The 20,013-nt window shown below is 41.7% G+C and overlaps 1 protein-coding gene across 1 annotated transcript in view; it reads left to right on the top strand.

The window, feature by feature from the left end:
* Nucleotides 1-20,013, top strand: part of cacna2d3a (calcium channel, voltage-dependent, alpha 2/delta subunit 3a) — a 1,147,786-nt gene that overhangs the window by 827,465 nt on the left and 300,308 nt on the right. Inside the window, exons 17-20 of the mRNA XM_070894764.1 lie at nt 9,718-9,807; nt 15,811-15,882; nt 18,227-18,288; nt 18,395-18,462. Of these exons, the coding sequence (XP_070750865.1) occupies nt 9,718-9,807; nt 15,811-15,882; nt 18,227-18,288; nt 18,395-18,462 (292 nt within the window). The remainder of the gene's footprint in view (nt 1-9,717; nt 9,808-15,810; nt 15,883-18,226; nt 18,289-18,394; nt 18,463-20,013) is intronic.

The following is a 20,013-nucleotide window of genomic DNA, read 5'->3' as shown; positions in this document are numbered from 1 at the left end:
GAAGTAGTTGGATAGTTCATTTTGCTCACTAATTATATGCTTTACCTTTGTTGACTTTGTAAGGTCATTAAATTACTTCCTGCACTTGGTGGGAGGGGGTTGAACTGGACATTAGGGAGTTGCCATTCACTATTGGAGCCACTTCCTTCCACATAGTTCTGGTTGTTGTATTGGCAGGTCTCTTGCTGCCCACTCCCATTGCTTCATCTCCTTTGTAAATAATTTCAGTCGGAAGAATACTTACATCGCTTTCTCAGAAGTGCTGCTCTCTTATTTATTCCTGTTGCAGCTATGTCTTCACTTTCTTACATGCAGATTCTGCTTTAAGAGAAATCTAGTTTGCACCCTCAGAAATGCTTCCTTCATCCCCATCCCTCCTTTGTATTTTACAGGCTCCATGCATAGCGCAGCCATTCCAAGCATGGCTTGCATCTTTGTTCTGCCCAATCAGCTTACACCATGTCAGAGCCATTAGGTGGGCTGAAGTGCTGCCTAGCCACAATTTCAGGGTTAAGGTATAATAATAGCTGCAGGAAAATCCGCTATAGGTTCATGATAACATCAGAGATTGATGAGCAAATACTGTCTAAGTAACTAATTGAATACTTCACCAAAAAAATCAACCCAAACACAACCACCTTCTTCAAATAGCACTACTTAGAAGTTGTAGTTGTAAAGATAACTGAAAACTGTCAAGAGTCCAGAAAATTCCGTTAACACCTATGTGACATCTGTCAACCTCCGACAAGTGTTTGATTGCATCCAGCTTCACCTGTTAATAACAAAACTCATCACATCTGGTCTCTCTGACAAGCAGCTCAATGAAATCCTATTAGCTTAGTTGACAGTCATAAGTTGAAGGTCAAAAGCACCTTAATAAAACATCCGATTATAAAATACACTGTCCCAGAAGACTCCATTCCCAGCTCCTGTTCAGTCTTTGTCAATGATTTAATCTGTTTTATGGAAGACAGAATAATCTGCTGCTATAATGTCAATACAATGCTCTGTTAAAACAACTGACAATATAGAAATTCAAGCATCAGTGACTGTCACAGAATAATCTCGAATTTAATCAGAAGAAAACTTAATTTAATGAACAGGAAAAATATTATATTAAGAATCACAAATTACAGTGGAAATAAATATTTAAGAACACTCATTAAAAAGACGAGCAGAGTGACAGTATACTGCATTATGACAGCCCACAGATAAACTATACCTTCTAAACCAGCAAGAAGTTTGGATTATGCACTCCCAGCTCTCAAAAAAAGATCACCCCAGGTATTCAGCATAATTATGCAATAAAAGCATACTGTACACCATATACTTTAATAGTATTTATGTTATTATCAATATGATAAAGACAAACTAGATGTATCGTGAATGCCCAAAAGAGCATTGCTTATCTTGCTGTTCCAACACGACTACTGAGGGCACAGTATCATTTCAGAGAAACATGCACAACTATCCAGTCATAGAAGCCGAAATTGTCCCTTTCCTTAAGGCCTCTTAACAGTGTAAATCAGCAGCCATGCTGCAGAGTGCAATGGCCACCGATTTTTCGTGTAATGGCCGCCATTATCAAAATTCTGCTCCTGCGGTATCCCTGCGGTGACCAGCTCCCCCACCCCCCCACTGCTCCGCTGCTGCCGAGCTGTCCTAAATGCGTCATCAGCGTGCGCACGGCCAATGTACAACCCCCTCCCGATGGTGAAATTCCGCCGAGAAAATCTTCCTCCCGCTGGGCGGTGCCAAAACCTACTTTTTTGAGATGGTCCAGTGAGGCTGTGGTCTTCTAAAATGGTGGTGCGGCTCCCATTATAGGGGAGGACACACTGACGCTGCCGCCATATTTTTTTTTGTCGGCTGACTGTCATGTCGGGCCGACAATTATGCCCCCGGGTTCGGCTGGGCCACCAATATGCAGCCTGGCACCCCCTCTTGGGTGCCAGACTGCTGGCCCAGCCGAAACCCTCCCTGGTGGCCCAGTGGACCTAACTAAAATATCTGCAGAGTTCGCAGCGGCCTTTCCCTTTAACTGAAGGGGAGGTACTTTGTGACGCGTCAGCGCGGCGCTGATGACTCATTGGGACGGCCGACCTGACAGAACGGCCTTTTCACCCCGCAGCCGCCCGGAACATCACTCTGCTCCAAAATAAAATTCAATCAGTTGAAAATTGATCGCATCTCCACCGCATGGATTGGGGAGGAGAAAAAAGAAAAAACGGCAAGTGCACCCCGTTTCGGGTGGAGAGCAATTTAGGCCCCTTACAAGAGTAAGGGACTGGAAAATATCATCAGATTCAGCTACTTGCAGCCATAATTTACTGGATGCATTAGCTTTTGTCGATTGGTTTGGCTTTTCCAGTTTCACAGATCCTAATGCTCCTCATATTTGCACAATGCCTTATTGTCATTTATGTTTGTATGGTTGAAGAGTTTATAGATACTGTTTCACTTTTTAATGCGCTTTAAATTAAATGTTTGTTTTTGATGAAAAATTACAAACCTATTCGGAAATAAAACAGCAGTGCTGGGAACATCGGCAGAGAAAACGGGTAACCATCAGAGGTGTGACTGAGTTATCTTAGGATAATTTAGCAAATTGAGCAATCGATGCATATCGGTTTATGTACGAACAATTGGACATACAAAAAGATGAATAGGAAAAAAGCAACTGGTCCGTCAAGCCTGTCCCAAAGTTAGTATCATGGCTTTAAAGGGACAACAGAGCTACATAGGTCCAAGGGCAGGCATTCATTACCAAGCAGCAGACAGAACAAGATCCAGCTCACAGGCCATGCTGAAACAAAAACAAAAACAAGAATAAAATCACCAAACTGAAACAAACCAATCTTGTAAAAGGATTTTTTGATGTCAATAACATACTAATAAAGACCAATGTGCTTTGGTTGTAGGTTTAATTCCGATTAGCAATTAACTCTCTCTCATTTTCCGGCCAATGTGTAATCAACTTATTTGGCCATCAACCAGGCCATTAGGCAGAATGTTCCACCTTGCAGAAAAAACCTGATATTCCATCATCTTGAGAGATTTTTCTAGTCAGCTGAGCTGGCAATGTTGGTATCATATCTCTTCAAGCATTAGCCTACACTTCTAACCAAGGGAGAAATGTATGGAGACGAATGTCTATCCTAAAACATAGATAATTTGGGGCAGCTACAAAAAAAGGAAAATAAAATACTAAAATGAAATTATTTCTTATAATCAACTGAGAAAAAAGACCATTTTTAATGTATATACAAACTCAATCAATTAGTCTTCTTTGTTGTGAATGAGGATACAGTGCCATCTTGTGGCTTTATATGATTTATGTCTTTACCTTAAGAAACCAAAAATGGACCTATCCATCAAAAATAATCTATGTTGAATATTGACGGGGGCGGGGGGGCAGGTGCGGGGGGGGAGGGGGGGGGAGTGATGCATATTGCATGTTTGGAGTTACTCATTTGATCTACTTCAGATTCAGTTATGAATGCTCAGATTTGACCTACTATAGGTATAAAGGAATTTTTATTAAGTCTATCTATAATAATAAACTAAAAGATTGCACATATTGCTTACAACCACAGACCTATAATGCTCAGTGCCACACTTAATTATAATCTAATCTATTATAATTTACGCAAGTGTGTTCTCGGCAAGTTTAATTCACATGATTGGCTCATACTTACTGCCATCCAACTTCAACTTTCACAACACCTGCACCAGAAGAATCCCCAGCGATGAGTAGAATTTGAAACTCAATAACAAAACTGCTTGCTTTATTGCAGTACTCCTTTGATCTGCAACTCAATGATATAACATTGTGATTTTTAAAGAGAAACTTGGAAAACTACTGCTTCCCCTCTCTCTTATCTCCGGAAAGGGTGAGGCCATGGAGGGATTTAAAAGTAAAGATGAGAGTTTTAAATTTGAGGCATTTAGGAACCGGGAGACATTGTAGGTCAGTGCAGACAGGAAGGCCATCAGGACTTGGTGTGGATAAGATGAAGTTTACAGAGGATGGATGAGAGTCCAACCAGGAGATCATTGGAAGAGTGAAGTCTGAAGATAACAAAAGTGTATATGAGGTTCTCAGCAGCAGACAGATTGAAGTAGGGATGGAAGCAGGCAATGTTACAAAGGTGGAGGTAGGTAGTCTTTTTACTGTAGAAAATGCAAGGTCAGAAGCTCAGCTGAGAGTTGAACAGGGCATCAAGGTTGTGAACAATCTGGTTCAAACTAAGGCAGTAGCCAGGGAAGTAAGTGGAATGGGTGGAATCGGTATGGAGTTTGTGGTGGGGTTGAAGACAATGGCTTCGGTTTTCCCAATGTTTATCATAGAATCGTACAGCCCAGAAGGAGGTCTTTTGGCTCATCTTTTCTGTGCTGACTCTTTGAAAGAGCTATCCAATTAGTCCCACTCCCTTGCTCTTTGCCCATAGCCCTGCAAATTTCTCCTTTTTAAGTATATTGTTAAGGTGAGATGAAAGAAAGATTGAGAAGTGTATTGATGCGATGACACAGCCTTGCTTAACCCCGGTCTGCACTTGTATTGGGTCTGAGGTGGATCTGTTGGTAAGGATCACGGCTTGCATGTCATCCTGAAGCAGGCGGAGGATGGTGACAAATTTTTGAGGACAGACGAATTTTAAAAGGACACGCCATAATCCCTCTCAGTTGACTGAGTTGAAGGCCTTAGTGAGGTCAAAAAAGGCCATGTACAGAGGTTGTTGCTTTTATATTACAACGGTGAATTCCCTCCAAAAGTACTTCATTGGCTGTAAAACGCTTTGAGACATCCGGTGGTCGTGAAAGACGCTATATAAATCCAAGTCATTCTTTCTTTTTAGATTTCCAATTCCCTTTTGAAAGTTACTATTGAATCTGCTTCCACCACCTTTTCAGATAGTGCATTCCAGACCATCACAACTCACTGCGTTAAAAAAATTCTCCTCATTTGCCCTCTGGGTTTTTTGCCAATTACCTTATTCTGTGTCCTCTGGTTACCAACTCTCCTGCCAGTGGAAACAGTTTATCCTCATCTACTCTGTCTAAACCCTTCATCATTTTGAACACTTCGATCAAATCTCCCTTTAATCTTATCTGCTCTAAGGAGAACAATCCCAGCTTCTCTAGTCCCTCCACTATCTGAAGTCCCTAATACCATTCTGGTAAGTCTCCTCTGGACACTCACCAAGGCCACTGACAGCCTTCCTAAAGTATAGTGCCCGGAATTGGTCACAGCACATCAGCTTAGGCCTAACTAGTAATTTAAAGAGGCTTATAAAAGGTTTAACTGAAGGAAATTACAGATTTTCCAAAACAAAGCATCTGTCAAGCAGTCTGACAGCACAGAGACAGAAGAGAGTTTTGGAGAGGTAGAGCAATGTGTCATTAGCATACATGTAGAAACTGACTCCATGTCTACGAATTATGTTGTCATGGGGCAGCATATAGACAAAGAGGAGCTGGCTAAGAATGGATCCTTGGGGAACTCCCAAGTGGACGGTGCAAGGGTGGGAAGATAAACTAGATATATTCTGGCTACAATCAGCTAGGTAAGACTGGAAGAAAGCAAAGGCAGTCCTACCATGTTGAACAATGGAGGAGAGACATTGAAAGAAGATGGTTACATAGACGGTGTGGTCAATCGTGTTGAAGCTGCAGAGAGGTCGAGGAGAAGAAGAAAGGATAATATGTTGTGGTCACAGTCACAGAGAACATTGTTTTGGTGCTGTGAGAGGGGCAAATACCTTGGTGATGAGGGGTACAAATGGAGGAAAGTATAGCCAGGCAAGGTGGATCCAGTAAAGGGTTACTGCCGAGTCAAGTTTCAGTTTAATTGCATTCCAATACATCACTTAAAACAACCTGTCATCCAATTTACTGCAGACAAAGCAACAGCAGAAATACCAGTATATGGAAACAAATATATAGGGGGAAACATTTTGTTGCGCCCCATTTGGGGACGGCAACATCCAGGAGGAGGGGCATTTTGCACTAGGCACGGAAGTCCCGCCCTGCTCGCTAAATTCGGGTGACCTCCCCCGAAAGGAAGTGGAGCGCAAAATAATGGGTTGTTAGTGGGGCAGACAGGTCGGGAGCAGGGCGCAGTGCAACGCACAAGGCCACGTAGCCCTGCCGTGCAGGAGGGGCTCTTCCCTTAATTAAAGAGAAAGGCCCAAGCTGCAAATACTGCAGTGATGAAAGGGGCCTCCCTGGACCACCGGGGAGTGGGAATGCCGTGCTGTTAAGCAGAGTGCCGGGCTGACCAATCACAGCATGGACGACAAATTGGTTAAATCTATTTTCAAAGACCCATACCTCTCCTTTAATTTGCGCCCAGCGAGCAGACGGCTGTCCTGTACGTGCCCCTTGAAGCTGTCGCTGGCATCACCTAGCGCAGCTTCAGGGGTCGATACCCCACAGGTTACCGCTGACGCTAAACCTCCGCGGAATTTAGCCGTTAGCGGTGCCGCGCCCAGTCGAAAAGTTGTTTGCATCGGGTCGCTAACGGGAGGCACAAACAACCCGAGTTCCTAGGCCTATATAGTTTTCTAAAACCAAGGATCAATAGGCCCACCCATGCATGCACAATGTTATCTTCTGTATTGTGTTACATATTTCTGTAGCATCATGACAATATGGAAGTTGTGGCAAGACAATATGCAACTTAAGTAATACTGTACAATTTAGTGAATAAATGGCACTCCTATTTTATGGTTAATTAAAAAAAAATGCCCAATACCTCATAATAGTTCAGAATTTTCACCCCTATGTTTAGAAAGCATAAAAATGTAATTGCAATTTTGATACAGATTTCAGAATATTAAAACATTTATTTGCCACTCACATGTTCAGTGGTTGGTGATGGTTTCTGATGGTCTAATGGGTATATGTCAGTCTGAAGGAGCCGCTTTGTGTTCTAGTGCGGATGCTGGTAATACTGATTCTACCTCTTCTCCCGTCCTCAGATTCGAACATTGTGGCACAGAAGTGTAAAGTACATAGAATATACAAACATGCAAAAGTGATGGGCAAGAAAAGACCAGCTGGTCAATCAAGCCTACCCCAAAAATATAATAGTCTGTGCACTGCTAAACTGTGTTTATGTTATGAAATGCATTTAATGTATAAGATTGTAAGTTTGAGTGTCTCAGAACATGCTAGGGATTACCATAGTTACTACAGTATTAGTGAGGAAAGGTTAGGAGAGCACATATTCTGATTGCAAGTAGCTACTGCCATTAGAAATATATATTTAAAAGAGTAAATGTTTATAGACAGTCTGCACTGTCCTGTAATGCAACTAAACATTCATCTCCAAAGAATGCTCCGTATGATGCTAGTGCGCCATTTCCATTCCTCCATCAGCCATTACCATAGCTTTTTTTGAGTTAAAATAACAATTTAGGGCTCATTATAAAGTATTACAAAGTAGTTACAGCATAGAAACAGGCCATCATGTTCAAAGAGACTTAACAAATGGGGATTGGATATCGAAGTGGGGGGTCAGAGACAAAGGGTCGGAAGGGCATGAGGACAATTGACGAGGAGGATCTGTTGTAGGTTTTAGAAGATGGGTAACAAGGTGTCTTGATGGAGATGCTGAGGTAAGAAGTTCTCAAGGGTAGGGCAATGTGGTTGTGGGAGTGGTGAATGAGAAGCAGGAATTTTGGAGGTACTGGATAATGTGCAAAGGGAATCAGAGGTGGAAGAGGTCATGGAAATAAGGAGGGATGGGACTGTGGAAGGATTTAATGGTCTTAAAGAATCTTAAAGATGATTCTCCAGGACATGGCAAACTCGTGGAACTTGGAAAGAACAGGGTGATAAGGGCATGGATCTTAATGTACATGAGGATATAGGTTGTGGCATTCTGGATGATTTGTAGTTTACGTAGTAGTGGGGAGGCCAGCAAAAAGAGCACTGGAGATGTCCAACCGTGCGGTGATTAAAGCATGGTTTAAGTTTGGTCGACAGAATGGGAGAGGGAGCAGAAGCTAATGATGTTGCAGAGGTGAAAGAAAATGGTCTTAATGATGGATCAGATGTTGGCGACGAAGCTGGCCTTGAGCTTCAACAATACCACCTCTGGGGTAAACCAAAGCTGGCAGCCACAGGGGGAGAGAGAGTAGAGGCCAGAAGCATGTAAATATATCTGGCAGCCAAAGAGGATTGGTTTGGTTTTGTAATCATTAAGCTGGAAGAAGTTTTGGCTCATCCAGGTCTTTATGCTGGAGAAATAGTTGGTAATGGTGACAACAGTCCTGTGGCCAATGTAGCAGATGACAATGTAAATGATGGAGAGGCAGCCAAGGATGGCACCCCTGGAGTACGCCATACATGACTGTGCAGGCATGGGAGGAGATGGCGAAAACACTGTGTAGTAAGGGAAAGATAAGTGCTGGAATAGGACAGTAGATGTTTCCAATCTTGGACACAGTAGGTGAGCCCCTTGCATTGGTGTTTGAGTTAAGAATAGAGGGTGCAGGGGAAGGTGGTCGGAGCAGATTATTTGTTAAGAGGAGTTTGGAGTTGTGTCTGATCGCCAGAATAATTTTAGAACATTAAGAGGGCTGTGGAAGGAAAATTATGGTGGACCTACATTTTTTATATTATGTAATCTATATAACATTTTTCAACAGCAATCACTGAGGGACTGAACATACAGCATACAAGAACACTATGGGGTGGGGGGGGGAGGACTTCCCTTGTTGGGTGTCTGCTGAGCACCCAACGTGATGTTGAGGTTTAACCCAATCAGGTGGCTTAATGGCATAAACTTGGATGGGAAGGCCTACTGTTAAATTCCTGCCTTATGTTTCCTACAAGTTTCAAGCCATTGGCCAATGACCCCACCACATGTAAAATGACAGTGGGGAGGTGATGGCGAGTACACCACTCAACTACCTTGTCTTCTACTCCGACTACCGATGAGCCCAGGGACTGACAGAAAATGGATGGTGGTAGTTCCTGGGGCAGTGATGGGACGCCATTTGAACTCTCCTCGGAGGGAGAGGGCCAAGTAGCAGATACCTCTTCCAGATTTCAGGCCCTAAAAACTTACCTGGTTTTAGACCTTGTCCCTGTCTTAGGCCTGAAATATAATTTTGAGGCCAATCTTCAAGTTTTTCTGCCCCTTTAAAGCAGCTGTCATCTTTTCAAGTACTGCAGAGGGTGTCTCACAAGCCTACCTGTTTTTTCTCCGTTGACAGTGGAGGGCTCCCTCTTGATTGTAGGTCCTACCCGACTCTCCTTGGTGGGTTGGGGGAAATCTAGCCCTACAACTTTAAAAACAGCTTTTCAAACTGATAGCCAGCTTTAAGAAACTACTTCTGCAGGTGAAGCCATGGCATTGCTCCAATTTTTCATGATTAAGGAATGTGCCAATGAGATAACCATAAAATTCAGTCTGAGACCAACTTACAGAATTTTATGACCTCTAATGTGGCTTACGCTGGGCACCAGTGCAGCCTCCTGAGCAGTGGAGCTTTTCCTTGCTGCAAAGTGCAGCATATAGTACATGGACCTGCTGATCGGTTGATTGTAAACTACTTGAGTCACAAACAATTATAAAGATGTCAGTTCCTTAAAATCGTTCATGTGTATTCATTATTTTGTATCTAATTGTTCTGAACGCAAAGGTGGGGGCAATGTTGTATATATACAAAATTTAGTAGATAACAGTTAACTTTTTTTTTAAAGTATGAAGAAGGAAAAAGGAGGAGGAAACAAAATTACAATTACAAGAGTGTTGACCTCTCTGAGCTGGAATGGGAAGACAAGGATGATATTGTAAGTCCCTATTTAGTTTGGATGGTTTATAGACTGCAAGATGACATTTTAGGGGTACTTTTCTAACTTTGCACTGTTGACGAGCAACCCGATCCACCGGAAGGACAAATTAGAAACCCAAGTACACTTTGACCTTTTACATGACAAATCATGCTCAGTAGGTATCCAAATTTCTGTTATGCGCTGCCAACATGTGGGACTCCCCAAAGAGAGCATGAAATCAGAATGTACTGTAGAGTAAAGTTCTCTTTACTGTGCTACAACACCTGTCGTAACCCCAACCATAGAAGAATAAAAGAAATGAAAAGCAAGAAAGCTGGAAACACATAGCATTTGTGGAGAAAACAGACAGCTGCCATTTTGGTATTGTACCTTTCTTCAAAACTAACAAAAGACAGATGTAGAAGAATTATTTTTAAAGCACATATAAACAAATGCAGAGAGAAAGGCATGGAAAATCAGTTGGGTGCCACATTTTGGTGTAAATGTGAAAATGTGCCCTACCCAGATTCTGCCAAAGGTTGTGTGGGGGTGGGGGGGGGGGGTCACATGATGACCATGGTAGTCTGTGGCCACATCTAGGAAGCCCTTTCCTGCTCAAGAGGCCAAAAACATTGGGGTAAGTGCTTGGGGCTGGGGAGGAATTCAGTTCCACCCCCTTAGAAATATCCTTAAGGTTCCTCTGGTTTTTCTAGGGATACCACTTCCAAGGATATTGAAGGGACCTTTGGGGGCATCGGAATAGAAGTCGGCCATTCAACTCCTCAATCCTTGGGCAAATTAGTTGCCATGTTTCATTACAACAGTGACTACACTTCAAAAGTACGTCATTGGCTGTAAAGCATTTTAGGATGTCCTGAAGTCATGAAAGACACTATATAAATACAAGTCTGTCTGTCTTTCTTTCTTTCTCCCTGATTTCACTCTTCAATGGCCTTACTCTAATTTTAAGATTATGCCATCTTGTTCTAAATTCCCCCATCAGAGGATATAGTTTCTCTGTATCTACCTTACTCTATCAAATCTCTTTAGTATTTGAACACTTCGATTAGATCTCTCTCAGTCTTCTAAATTCAAGGGAATGCAACCTGCACTCATAATTTAGCTCTTCAAGCCCTTGTATTATTCTGGTGAATCTGCACTGTATCCCTTTCAAGGCCAATATAATCTTCCTGAGGTGTGGTGCCCAAAACTGAATGCAGTACTCCAAATGGGGTCTGACTAAGGCTCTGTAGAACAGAAGCATCACTTTCTCATTTTTGAATTCCACCCCTTGAGATAAAGGCAACATTCCATTCGTCTTTTTGATTCCTTTTTGGACCTATGCACTCGTGTTTAGTGATTTGTGCACATAGACACCTAAACCTCTTTGCTCCTCCACAGCACCTAGGCTCTCACCAGTAAAGAAAATATTCAGATTTTTTTTTCCTCAGATCCAAAGTAAGTAACCACACACTTCGCCACATTGAATCCCATTGGCCATAGTTTTCCCCATTCACTTAATCTGTCCTTTTGCAACTTCCTGCTTTCTGGGTGCCGTCTGCAAACTTCTCTGAACAATGCTGTATTCCTTCATCCAAGTCATTCATAAATATGGTGAAAAGTTGAGGCCCCAGTACAAATCCAAGGGAGCACCACTTGGCACATTCCACCAATAATGAACAACCCCTTTATGCCTACTCTCTGTCTCCTAACTCTCCAATAATTACCTCCAATTCTGTGTGCTTTCATATTTGATACTATTCTCTTGTGTGGAACCTTATCAATCATTCCACTGACAACGCAGAGGAAAAAATTATTCCACTGACATCTTCTGCCTTCTGGAAGTCTAAATAGACAACATCCATAGACACTCCCCTAACCATCATGCTAGTGATTTCAACTAGATTAGTTAGACATGATCCATATTTCACAAATCCATGCTCATTAGCTGATCCTTTTTTAAGTGTTCAGTCACTCTGTCTCTGATGATTGATTCCAGTAACTTCCCTACAACCGATGTTGAGCAGGCAGTAGTTATTGGTTTTTTCCCTTCTTAAATAATGGAGTGACATTTGTAATGTTGCAATCCAAAGGCACAATTCCTGCATCTAGAGAGTTTTAGAAAATTATAACTAAAGCATCTGTAATTTCTTCAACTACTTCTTTTAATATCCTGGAATGGAAACCCTCAGATCTTGGAGATTTAAGTCCTATTATTTTTTCCATTATAATTTTTTTTACTTATATCAAATCCATTAAGTTCCTCCCCTTAGCTTAATTTTAGGTCTTCAGAATTCCCAATGCAGGAAGTTCCCACCTTGCTTGGGATAGGCAGAAATCCGCTCCACAAATCCAACCAGAAACTGTAGTGCAAGGCCAGATCTTGGCATATCCAAGTCCTGGCTCAATTGCCAGTCATTCCAGTGAATCCCCACTGAAGTTATGGCAAGAATACACTGGAACGACTGTGAACTTCTGGCCTCTGAGGTGTAGGTAGAATGATTGTTGGATGATGCAACAGATCATCTCAGTCAAATAATAGAAAGAAGCATTAAAGAAATGAAGGAAACAAGATACTTGATAATAGCTACGGTTAAGGAAGGCCTAAGGATAATGCAAGGAAAGCACAAAAGTGAAAAATTTAGAAAATCTTGGGATCTGATTTAAAATGAAAATGGTTGAAATTTAAACAGAAAATGCTGGCACTGTAGAGCAGGTCCACATTCTAAAAGGTGAAAGGACAGGTCAACAGGAAGAGTACTGGTCCCTCATCCCATCAGCGCTGTGTTCAGATGAGGGGTCACCTTACACCGAACCACCAATAACTTAATTTTCCCTGACAAACTCAATCCCAGAAAAGTCACTTTATCCCCTGAGCGGACATTGCCTCAACAATGGGTAGCATGATATTTAAGAGTAATTTTCTGGCAATATGCTTCTGTCTGGGTGCCTCACACTCATGAGGAATTCAGGCACAGTACCTGTGATTTTCTGATAAAGAAAGAAAGACTTGGATTTATATAGCGCCTTTCATGACCACTGGATGTCTCAAACAGCCAATGAAGTACTTTTGGAGTGTTACCACTGTTGTAATGAAGGAGACACATTAGCCAATTTGCACACAAGCAAGCTCGCGCAAACAGCAATGTGATACTGACAAGATAATTCTTTTTTCCTTATGTTGATTGAGGGATAAATATTGGCCAGGACACAGGGGATAACTCCCCCACTCTTCTTCAAAATCGTGGCATGGGATCGTTTACATCCACTTGAGAGCAGACAGGGCCTCGCTTTAACACCTTATCCGAAAGATGGCACCTCCAATAGTGCAGGCTCCCTCAGTCCTACACTGGAATATCAGCCTAGATTTTTTTTTTTGTGCTCAAGTCCCTGGAGTGGGACTTGAACACACAATCTTCTGTCTCAGATGCAAGTGTGCTACCCATTAAGCCACAGCTGACACTTGGCCACAAATGGTCACAAAATCATGGGCTATAAACTTCTAATCAGGATTGTGGGCAAATGAGGTTTGCTGCCAGTAGCACCAAGTCAGAAAATTACCCTCTGAGAGTCAATGCAGAGAATGTTACTGTTCTCAGCTACAATTTCCAGCATCTGGTATATACGTAATTAGTCTTTAGTTGAAAATTCTATATCATGCACCTTAATATGTCTACTTTAAAATATGGCTGGTAGTTAGTTCATGTTTAGCCTTTAAAAATCTAAAATAAACCCAAATGTATCGAGCATTTACAATCAACGAAAAGTTCAACTAACCAGATATTAATTTGGCCCACCACCGTATGTTTGGTTCAGAATGTTGTCTCATAGAAACATAGAAACATAGAAAATAGGTGCAGGAGTAGGCCATTCGGCCCTTCAAGCCTGCACCACCATTCAATAAGGTTATGGCTGATCATTCACCTCAGTACCCCTTTCTTGCTTTCTCTCCATACCCCTTGATCCCTTTAGCCATAACTCCCTCTTGAATATATCCAATGAACTAGCATCAACAACTCTCTGCGGTAGGGAATTCCACAGGTTACCAACTCTCTGAGTGAAAAAGTTTCTCCTCATCTCAGTCCTAAATGGCTTAGCCCTTATCCTTAGACTATATCCCCTGGTTCTGAAATTCCCCAATATTGGGAACATTCTTCCTGCATCTAACCTGTCGAGTCCCGTCAGAATTTTATATGTTTCTATGAGATCCCCTCTCATCCTTCTAAACTCCAGTGAATACAGGCCCAGTCGATCCAGTCTCTCCTCATATGTCAGTCCTGCCATCCCGGGAATCAGTCTGGTGAACCTTTGCTGCACTCCCTCAATAGCAAGAATGTCCTTCCTCAGATTAGGAGACCAAAACTGAACACAATATTCCAGGTGAGGCCTCACTGAGGCCTCACTAAGGCCCTGTACAACTGCAGTAAGACCTCCCTGCTCCTATACTCAAATCCCCTAGCTATGAAGGCCAACATACCATTTGTCTGCTGTACCTGCATGCCAACTTTCAATGACTGTTGCACCTCCCTTTTTCCTAATCTGCCACCATTCAGATAATATTCTGTCTTCATGTTTTTGCCATCAAAGTAGATAACCTCACATTTATCCACATTATACTACGTCTGCCATGCGATTGCCCACTCACCTAACCTATCCAAGTCACCCTGCAGTCTCTTAGCGTCCTCCTCACAGCTCACACCACCACCCAGCTTACTGTCATCTGCAAACTTGGAGATATTACACTCAATTCCTTCATCTAAATCATTAATGTATATTGTAAGTAGCTGGGGTCTTAGCACTGAGCCCTGTGGCACCCCACTAGTCACTGCCTGCCATTCTGAAAAGGACCCGTTTATCCCGACTCTCTGGTTCCTGTCAGCCAACCAGTTCTCTATCCACGTCAGTACATTACACCCAATACCATGTGCTTTAATTTTGCACACCAATCTCTTGTGTGAGACCTTGTCAAAAGCCGTTTGAAAGTCCAAATACACCACATCCACTGGTTCTCCCTTGTCCACTCTACCAGTTACATCCTCAAAAAATTCCAGAAGATTTGTCAAGCATGATTTCCCTTTCATAAATTCATGCTGACTTGGACCGATCCTGTCGCTGCTTTCCAAATGCTATTTCATCTTTAATAATTAATTCCAACATTTTCCCCACTACTGATGTCAGGCTAACCGGTCTATAATTACCTGTTTTCTATCTCCCTCCTTTCTTAAAAAGTGGTGTTACATTAGCTACTCTCCAGTCCATAGGAACTGATCCAGAGTTGATAGACTGTTGGAAAATGATCACCAATGCATCCACTATTTCTAGGGCTACTTCCTTAAGTACTCTGGGATGCAGACTATCAGGCCCCAGGGATTTATCGGCCTTCAATCCCCACAATTTCCTGCCTAATAAGGATTTCCTTCAGTTCCTCCTTCTCACTAGACCCTCGGTCCCCTAGTATTTCCAGAAGGTTATTTATGTCTTCCTTCATGAAGACAGAACCAAATTATTTGTTCAACTGGTCCACTATTTCTTTGTTCCCTGTTATAAATTCACCTGAATCTGACTGCAAGGGACCTCCATTTGTCTTCACTAATCTTTTTCTTTTCACATATCTATAGAAGCTTTTGCAGTCAGTTTTTATGTTTCCAGCAAACTTCCTCTCATACTCTATTTTCCCCCTCCTAATTAAACCCTTTGTCCTCCTCTGCTGTATTCTAAATTTCTCCCAGTCCTCAGGTTTGCTGCTTTTTCTGGCCACTTTATATGCCTCTTCCTTGGATTTAACACTATCCTTAATTTCCCTTGTTAGCCACGGTTGAGCCACCTTCCCCGTCTCAGTGATTATGGATTCTGGAAATCTCCCCACATTAAGCCACGTTCCACGAAAGAACAAAATTAACTGGGCAAGTTTGGTTCAGTTGAAGACACCAGCATCAATATTAACTGTAGTTTACTGAAGAAGAGATATTTTCTTCCTTTAGAGCTTTTGTGAGAATGTTAATCATTTGCATTATTTTATAGCTTCGCAATGGTATGGTAAATCGAAAAACAGGAAAATTTTCCATGGAGGTGAAAAAGACTGTGGAGAAAGGGGTAAGATATTTCTCCTCTCAGATTCAATGAAAATAATTGTTTAAACAAGCCATTGATCATTTAATTACAATCTAATTTACTGAAGAGTCTCCTAATAGTTTTAGGGAAGAATGAGTGATTTGCTATTGAATGCTTAGATATATCTAACAGTACATCTGCAAATCCTCTGCATGCTTTTTCAGGTCAAAGTAAAACAAGGGGTGTAATTTTAACATAACCCACCTAGTGGGAAACTGATAGGATCCGTTTGGTGGCTTGTTTTATACACCACCCGATTGGACATTACAGCCATAGAGAACATTTGGCATAGATAAACCAGGATGATGCTTGAGATGGCAAACTATAATTATGAGGAGAGACTAGAGATACTGCACTATTTTCAGTGGAGCAGAGATGTCAAAGAGGAGATTTAATAGAGGTTTTTGAAATTATGATAGAGTGGATAGAAAAAGACTATGTCCTCTGGTTGGTGACAAGAAAACATCAATTTAAAATTATCACTACAAGAGTGAGAAGAGGTTAGAAGAGAGTTATTGGAGCATGGAATGCTTTGCCACAGAGAGAGGTTGAGGCAGAGACCATTGCATCTTTTAAGGGAAAATTGGATAAATGTTTGAAGCTGAGAAAGGTACAAGGATCTGATTGGTTTTGGATTGCTTTAGCAATAAGCCAGCACAGATACGATGGGCTGAATGGTCTTCTTCTGTGGGGTAAACTTCTATGTTTCTATCCTTTACAATTGTGGAAATCCTGCAGCTATCTGAAAAATGTTGAGATTGGGCCTAAAATTGCAGTCGGAGGCTTCCTTCGGATGAACGCCTCCGACCCAAAATTTTTTAACGAAAATACCTGGTGGTCTCGGAGGCACCTGCGATTCCGGTTGGAGGCCTTCATTCCATACGTAGCGTACAGGGAGAGGACTTCCCCGTACGAATGAAAAAGCTGGGGTCACATGGGCCTGGACCACCAATCACTCTGCAGTATTCCCATTGATAATAATGGGAACTACATGTTTCAGGAGTTCCCATTATTATCAATTAGAATAAACCCCTAAAACAAGAAACACAACAAAATAAATTTAAAAAAAAACACCTCGCATATTTAAAATTAATTGAAATTAAAGTTAATTAAATGTTTTAGAAAAAAAAATATTTTTTGGCATTTTTTTTATTGTGTTTTAATAGGGTTAAAATAAACTTACCTTAATGGATAGGGATTTTACGATAAAAATGTGTGTTTAAATTAAATTTTTATATGTTTTAAAACTCTTACGCTGGTAAAAGTAAGCCATGCGCTTGCTTTCAGCAGCCGTAAGAGTTTGAAGGACATTCGCTGGGCATGAGTTGGGAAAATAGCCCAATCTCTCCCGCGCGGATGTCCTTCTCCTGGGGATGCGGAGGATCTGTCGCGAGAAATCTTGACTGATCAGAAAATCCGGTTTTGGCCGCATGCGCATCGAGCCCCGAAAACCGGATTTTGCAAAGCCTCGCCGGGTCTGTCTGCATTTCGCACGGACTGGTGAGGCCGGAATTTTAGCTCCATTATTTGTTTAAAATGTATTTTCAACACTGCTGTGCAATTGTTTTCAGACCTTTTTCTAAACTCGCAATACAATTGCCACTTTTGTGAAGGTAGAACTTCAGATTGGCAAAGTTCACATATGAATGCTTAAAGCATTCAGATTACATTCCCGTGTACATAGGCATTAGCCCATTTACATTAATGCACAAAGGAATGTAGTACAAATGCATTAAGCACGCTTAAAGAAAGACTTGAAAAGAAAGACTTGCATTTATATAGCGCCTTTCTCGACAACCAGATATTTCAAAGCGCTTTATAGCCGATGAAGTACTTTTGGAGTGTAGTCACTGTTGTAATGTGGGAAACTTAGGTGAACTTTGCCATTTAAGTATGGATTTTTCCAGACTGCATCACAAGTATGTGTTCCAGGGATATGTTACAGTGGAAGAAGATAAGATTAAAGTTATGATTTAGGTCACCGACTGTTGAACCAGACACAGAATACACAGCCGAGTTCTAACCACTTTGTTCTTTTGAATTAGTTTGTTCAAAGTTCAAACTTTGCTGATCTAAAGTGTATTATTTGGTACCATAAATAATGTGGACATACTTTTATAAACTGTATAAAATTATTGTAAATGTAACAGATTTACTGAAATTTAAATGATGTTTGCAGCAAATATATCAAGAGAGTCACACAAATCTTCTACAGTGGTTATATAATTAACAAGTATTGAAACAAAAGGACTAAGAAGCTTTCATGCAATCTCCAGTAATTTATGAAGTGTCAGTTACTATTGCTGTGTTTCATTTTCCATGTTAGAAACGAGTCTTTGTGATGACAAATGATTACTATTACACAGACATCAAAGGCACTCCATTCAGGTAGGTTTAATCATTTTCCCTGCTTGCTAAGTTTTCCTGGTGAAGTAAAAAGTTGCCAAGGAAGTTTTTTGCCAACCTGTAATTGTCTGCAATCTCTTATGCACAGTCTAGGTGTGGCTCTATCCCGAGGACATGGCAAATACTTCCTCCAGGGAAATGTTACACTGGAAGAAGGTATGATTTAAAACTATGGGCTAAAAATTCTGGTGCGCCCTGTTTGGGGTGGTAACACTGGCAAGGCGCGAGACTTTGAACCAGGCGCAGAAGTCTTGCCTCTCGCGAGAAATTGGGATTACCAGCCCCCGAAAGGAAGTGGAGAGCTAAATCAAGTGCTCCACTTTCTTTCTGGGGCGATAGCAGGGCAGACGCTTTAGGGGGCAGTATTGGGGCGGTAACAGGAGGTGCAAATGACCCGAATTTCTCCCCCATTATGACAGAGCAAAACTGTCAAACCTAAGACAGAATACAAGCAGAGTGGTGGATTATATATAAAAACAGCAGCCACTCAGTAACTATGGGTCTCATAATGGTGCAAGTTCTTCTCACAATAGCAGTATTACTTTCATATTATGTTTATGTGCAGTCCATGAAAATAGAATAATTACCTTGTGCTTTTTTGTGCCATTTCAGCTCACCCTATCTACTTTTAAGGGTCAGTGTTCCAAGTTTATTTGCTAGTGGGGGGGAGGGGGCTCAGAAAATCAGCCCATAAAAGTTCATATAAACCTTCTACTTTGAAAATTCATGTTATGGAAATATTACCACCAAATGTTATTGCAATTTTGCTGAAGCTTCCTGGGGCAGACATTACCAAGAGTTCAATTTAGTGGCAATGACCATGTCATCCTCCACCATATTGCCTCCGGAGTTTTCGTGCTCGACCAAGGCACCCGCCTGAATCAGGCAGGAGGCTCACGAGGCCTTACAAATTGGGGTTTTATGCTGTCCATCTGACCCCAATGCAGTTTTAAAGGCTGTGGATGTTCTGCTCAATAAAACTTGGTGGGCTGGAAGAAGAATCCCCCAAAAGTAATCGTTAAGATTATTTTGTAGGGTGAAGAGGAGCAGGAGTGCCCCTTTGGTCTCCACAAGAATAAGTGGGCTTCTGCTGCTATGGGTTCCCCTTGCTGTGATTGCACTTCGCACCTGGACCTACCTCTCTGCCAGCCAGGTCAGGCTCCAGGCTGCCCAATATTGAACCTTCACGGAGCGAGCGAGCTGCCCAATTGGACTGCTCAGCATGCCAGATGTATGTTACTGATGTCTGGCCCTAAATATGGACTGAGCCTTCCGTTGTCGGTAACTGTTTTGCTAGTCAGTCGCCTGGAAATTTTTCTTTCCAACAAAGTCAATGGAAAGGAATATTAGACAGGGTGTAAAACAGGTTGCTGATCCGTTACCACCTGTTTTCTGCCACCCCAGCCCCATCCCCAGTTTGGGAATAATCAAGTAATATTTGTGTAGTTGATATCCATAATCACAAATTCACAAAAGATCAATCAAGAAGAAAACAGCAAACCCAATTCTGTACATCTGCACATTTTTTATAAAAATGTCCTAAGTATTAACTGTTGTTAAATATTTTCACAATTATCAGTAATAATATACAAAGGCACTTGGCACTCCTAAACATTTGTGGTGAGTGTATCCAAATCATCAGGTTTTCATTGGAATCTTTTTTGGAAGGGATGGTCATAGCCTGAAGGTGAGATTAAAATCCTGTCT

This window comes from Pristiophorus japonicus, chromosome 12 (assembly GCF_044704955.1).
Source record: "Pristiophorus japonicus isolate sPriJap1 chromosome 12, sPriJap1.hap1, whole genome shotgun sequence".
NCBI classification, from domain to species: domain Eukaryota; kingdom Metazoa; phylum Chordata; class Chondrichthyes; family Pristiophoridae; genus Pristiophorus; species Pristiophorus japonicus.
Note: the sequence above shows the minus strand (reverse complement) of the source record. Positions and strands in the feature narration are given on the sequence as shown.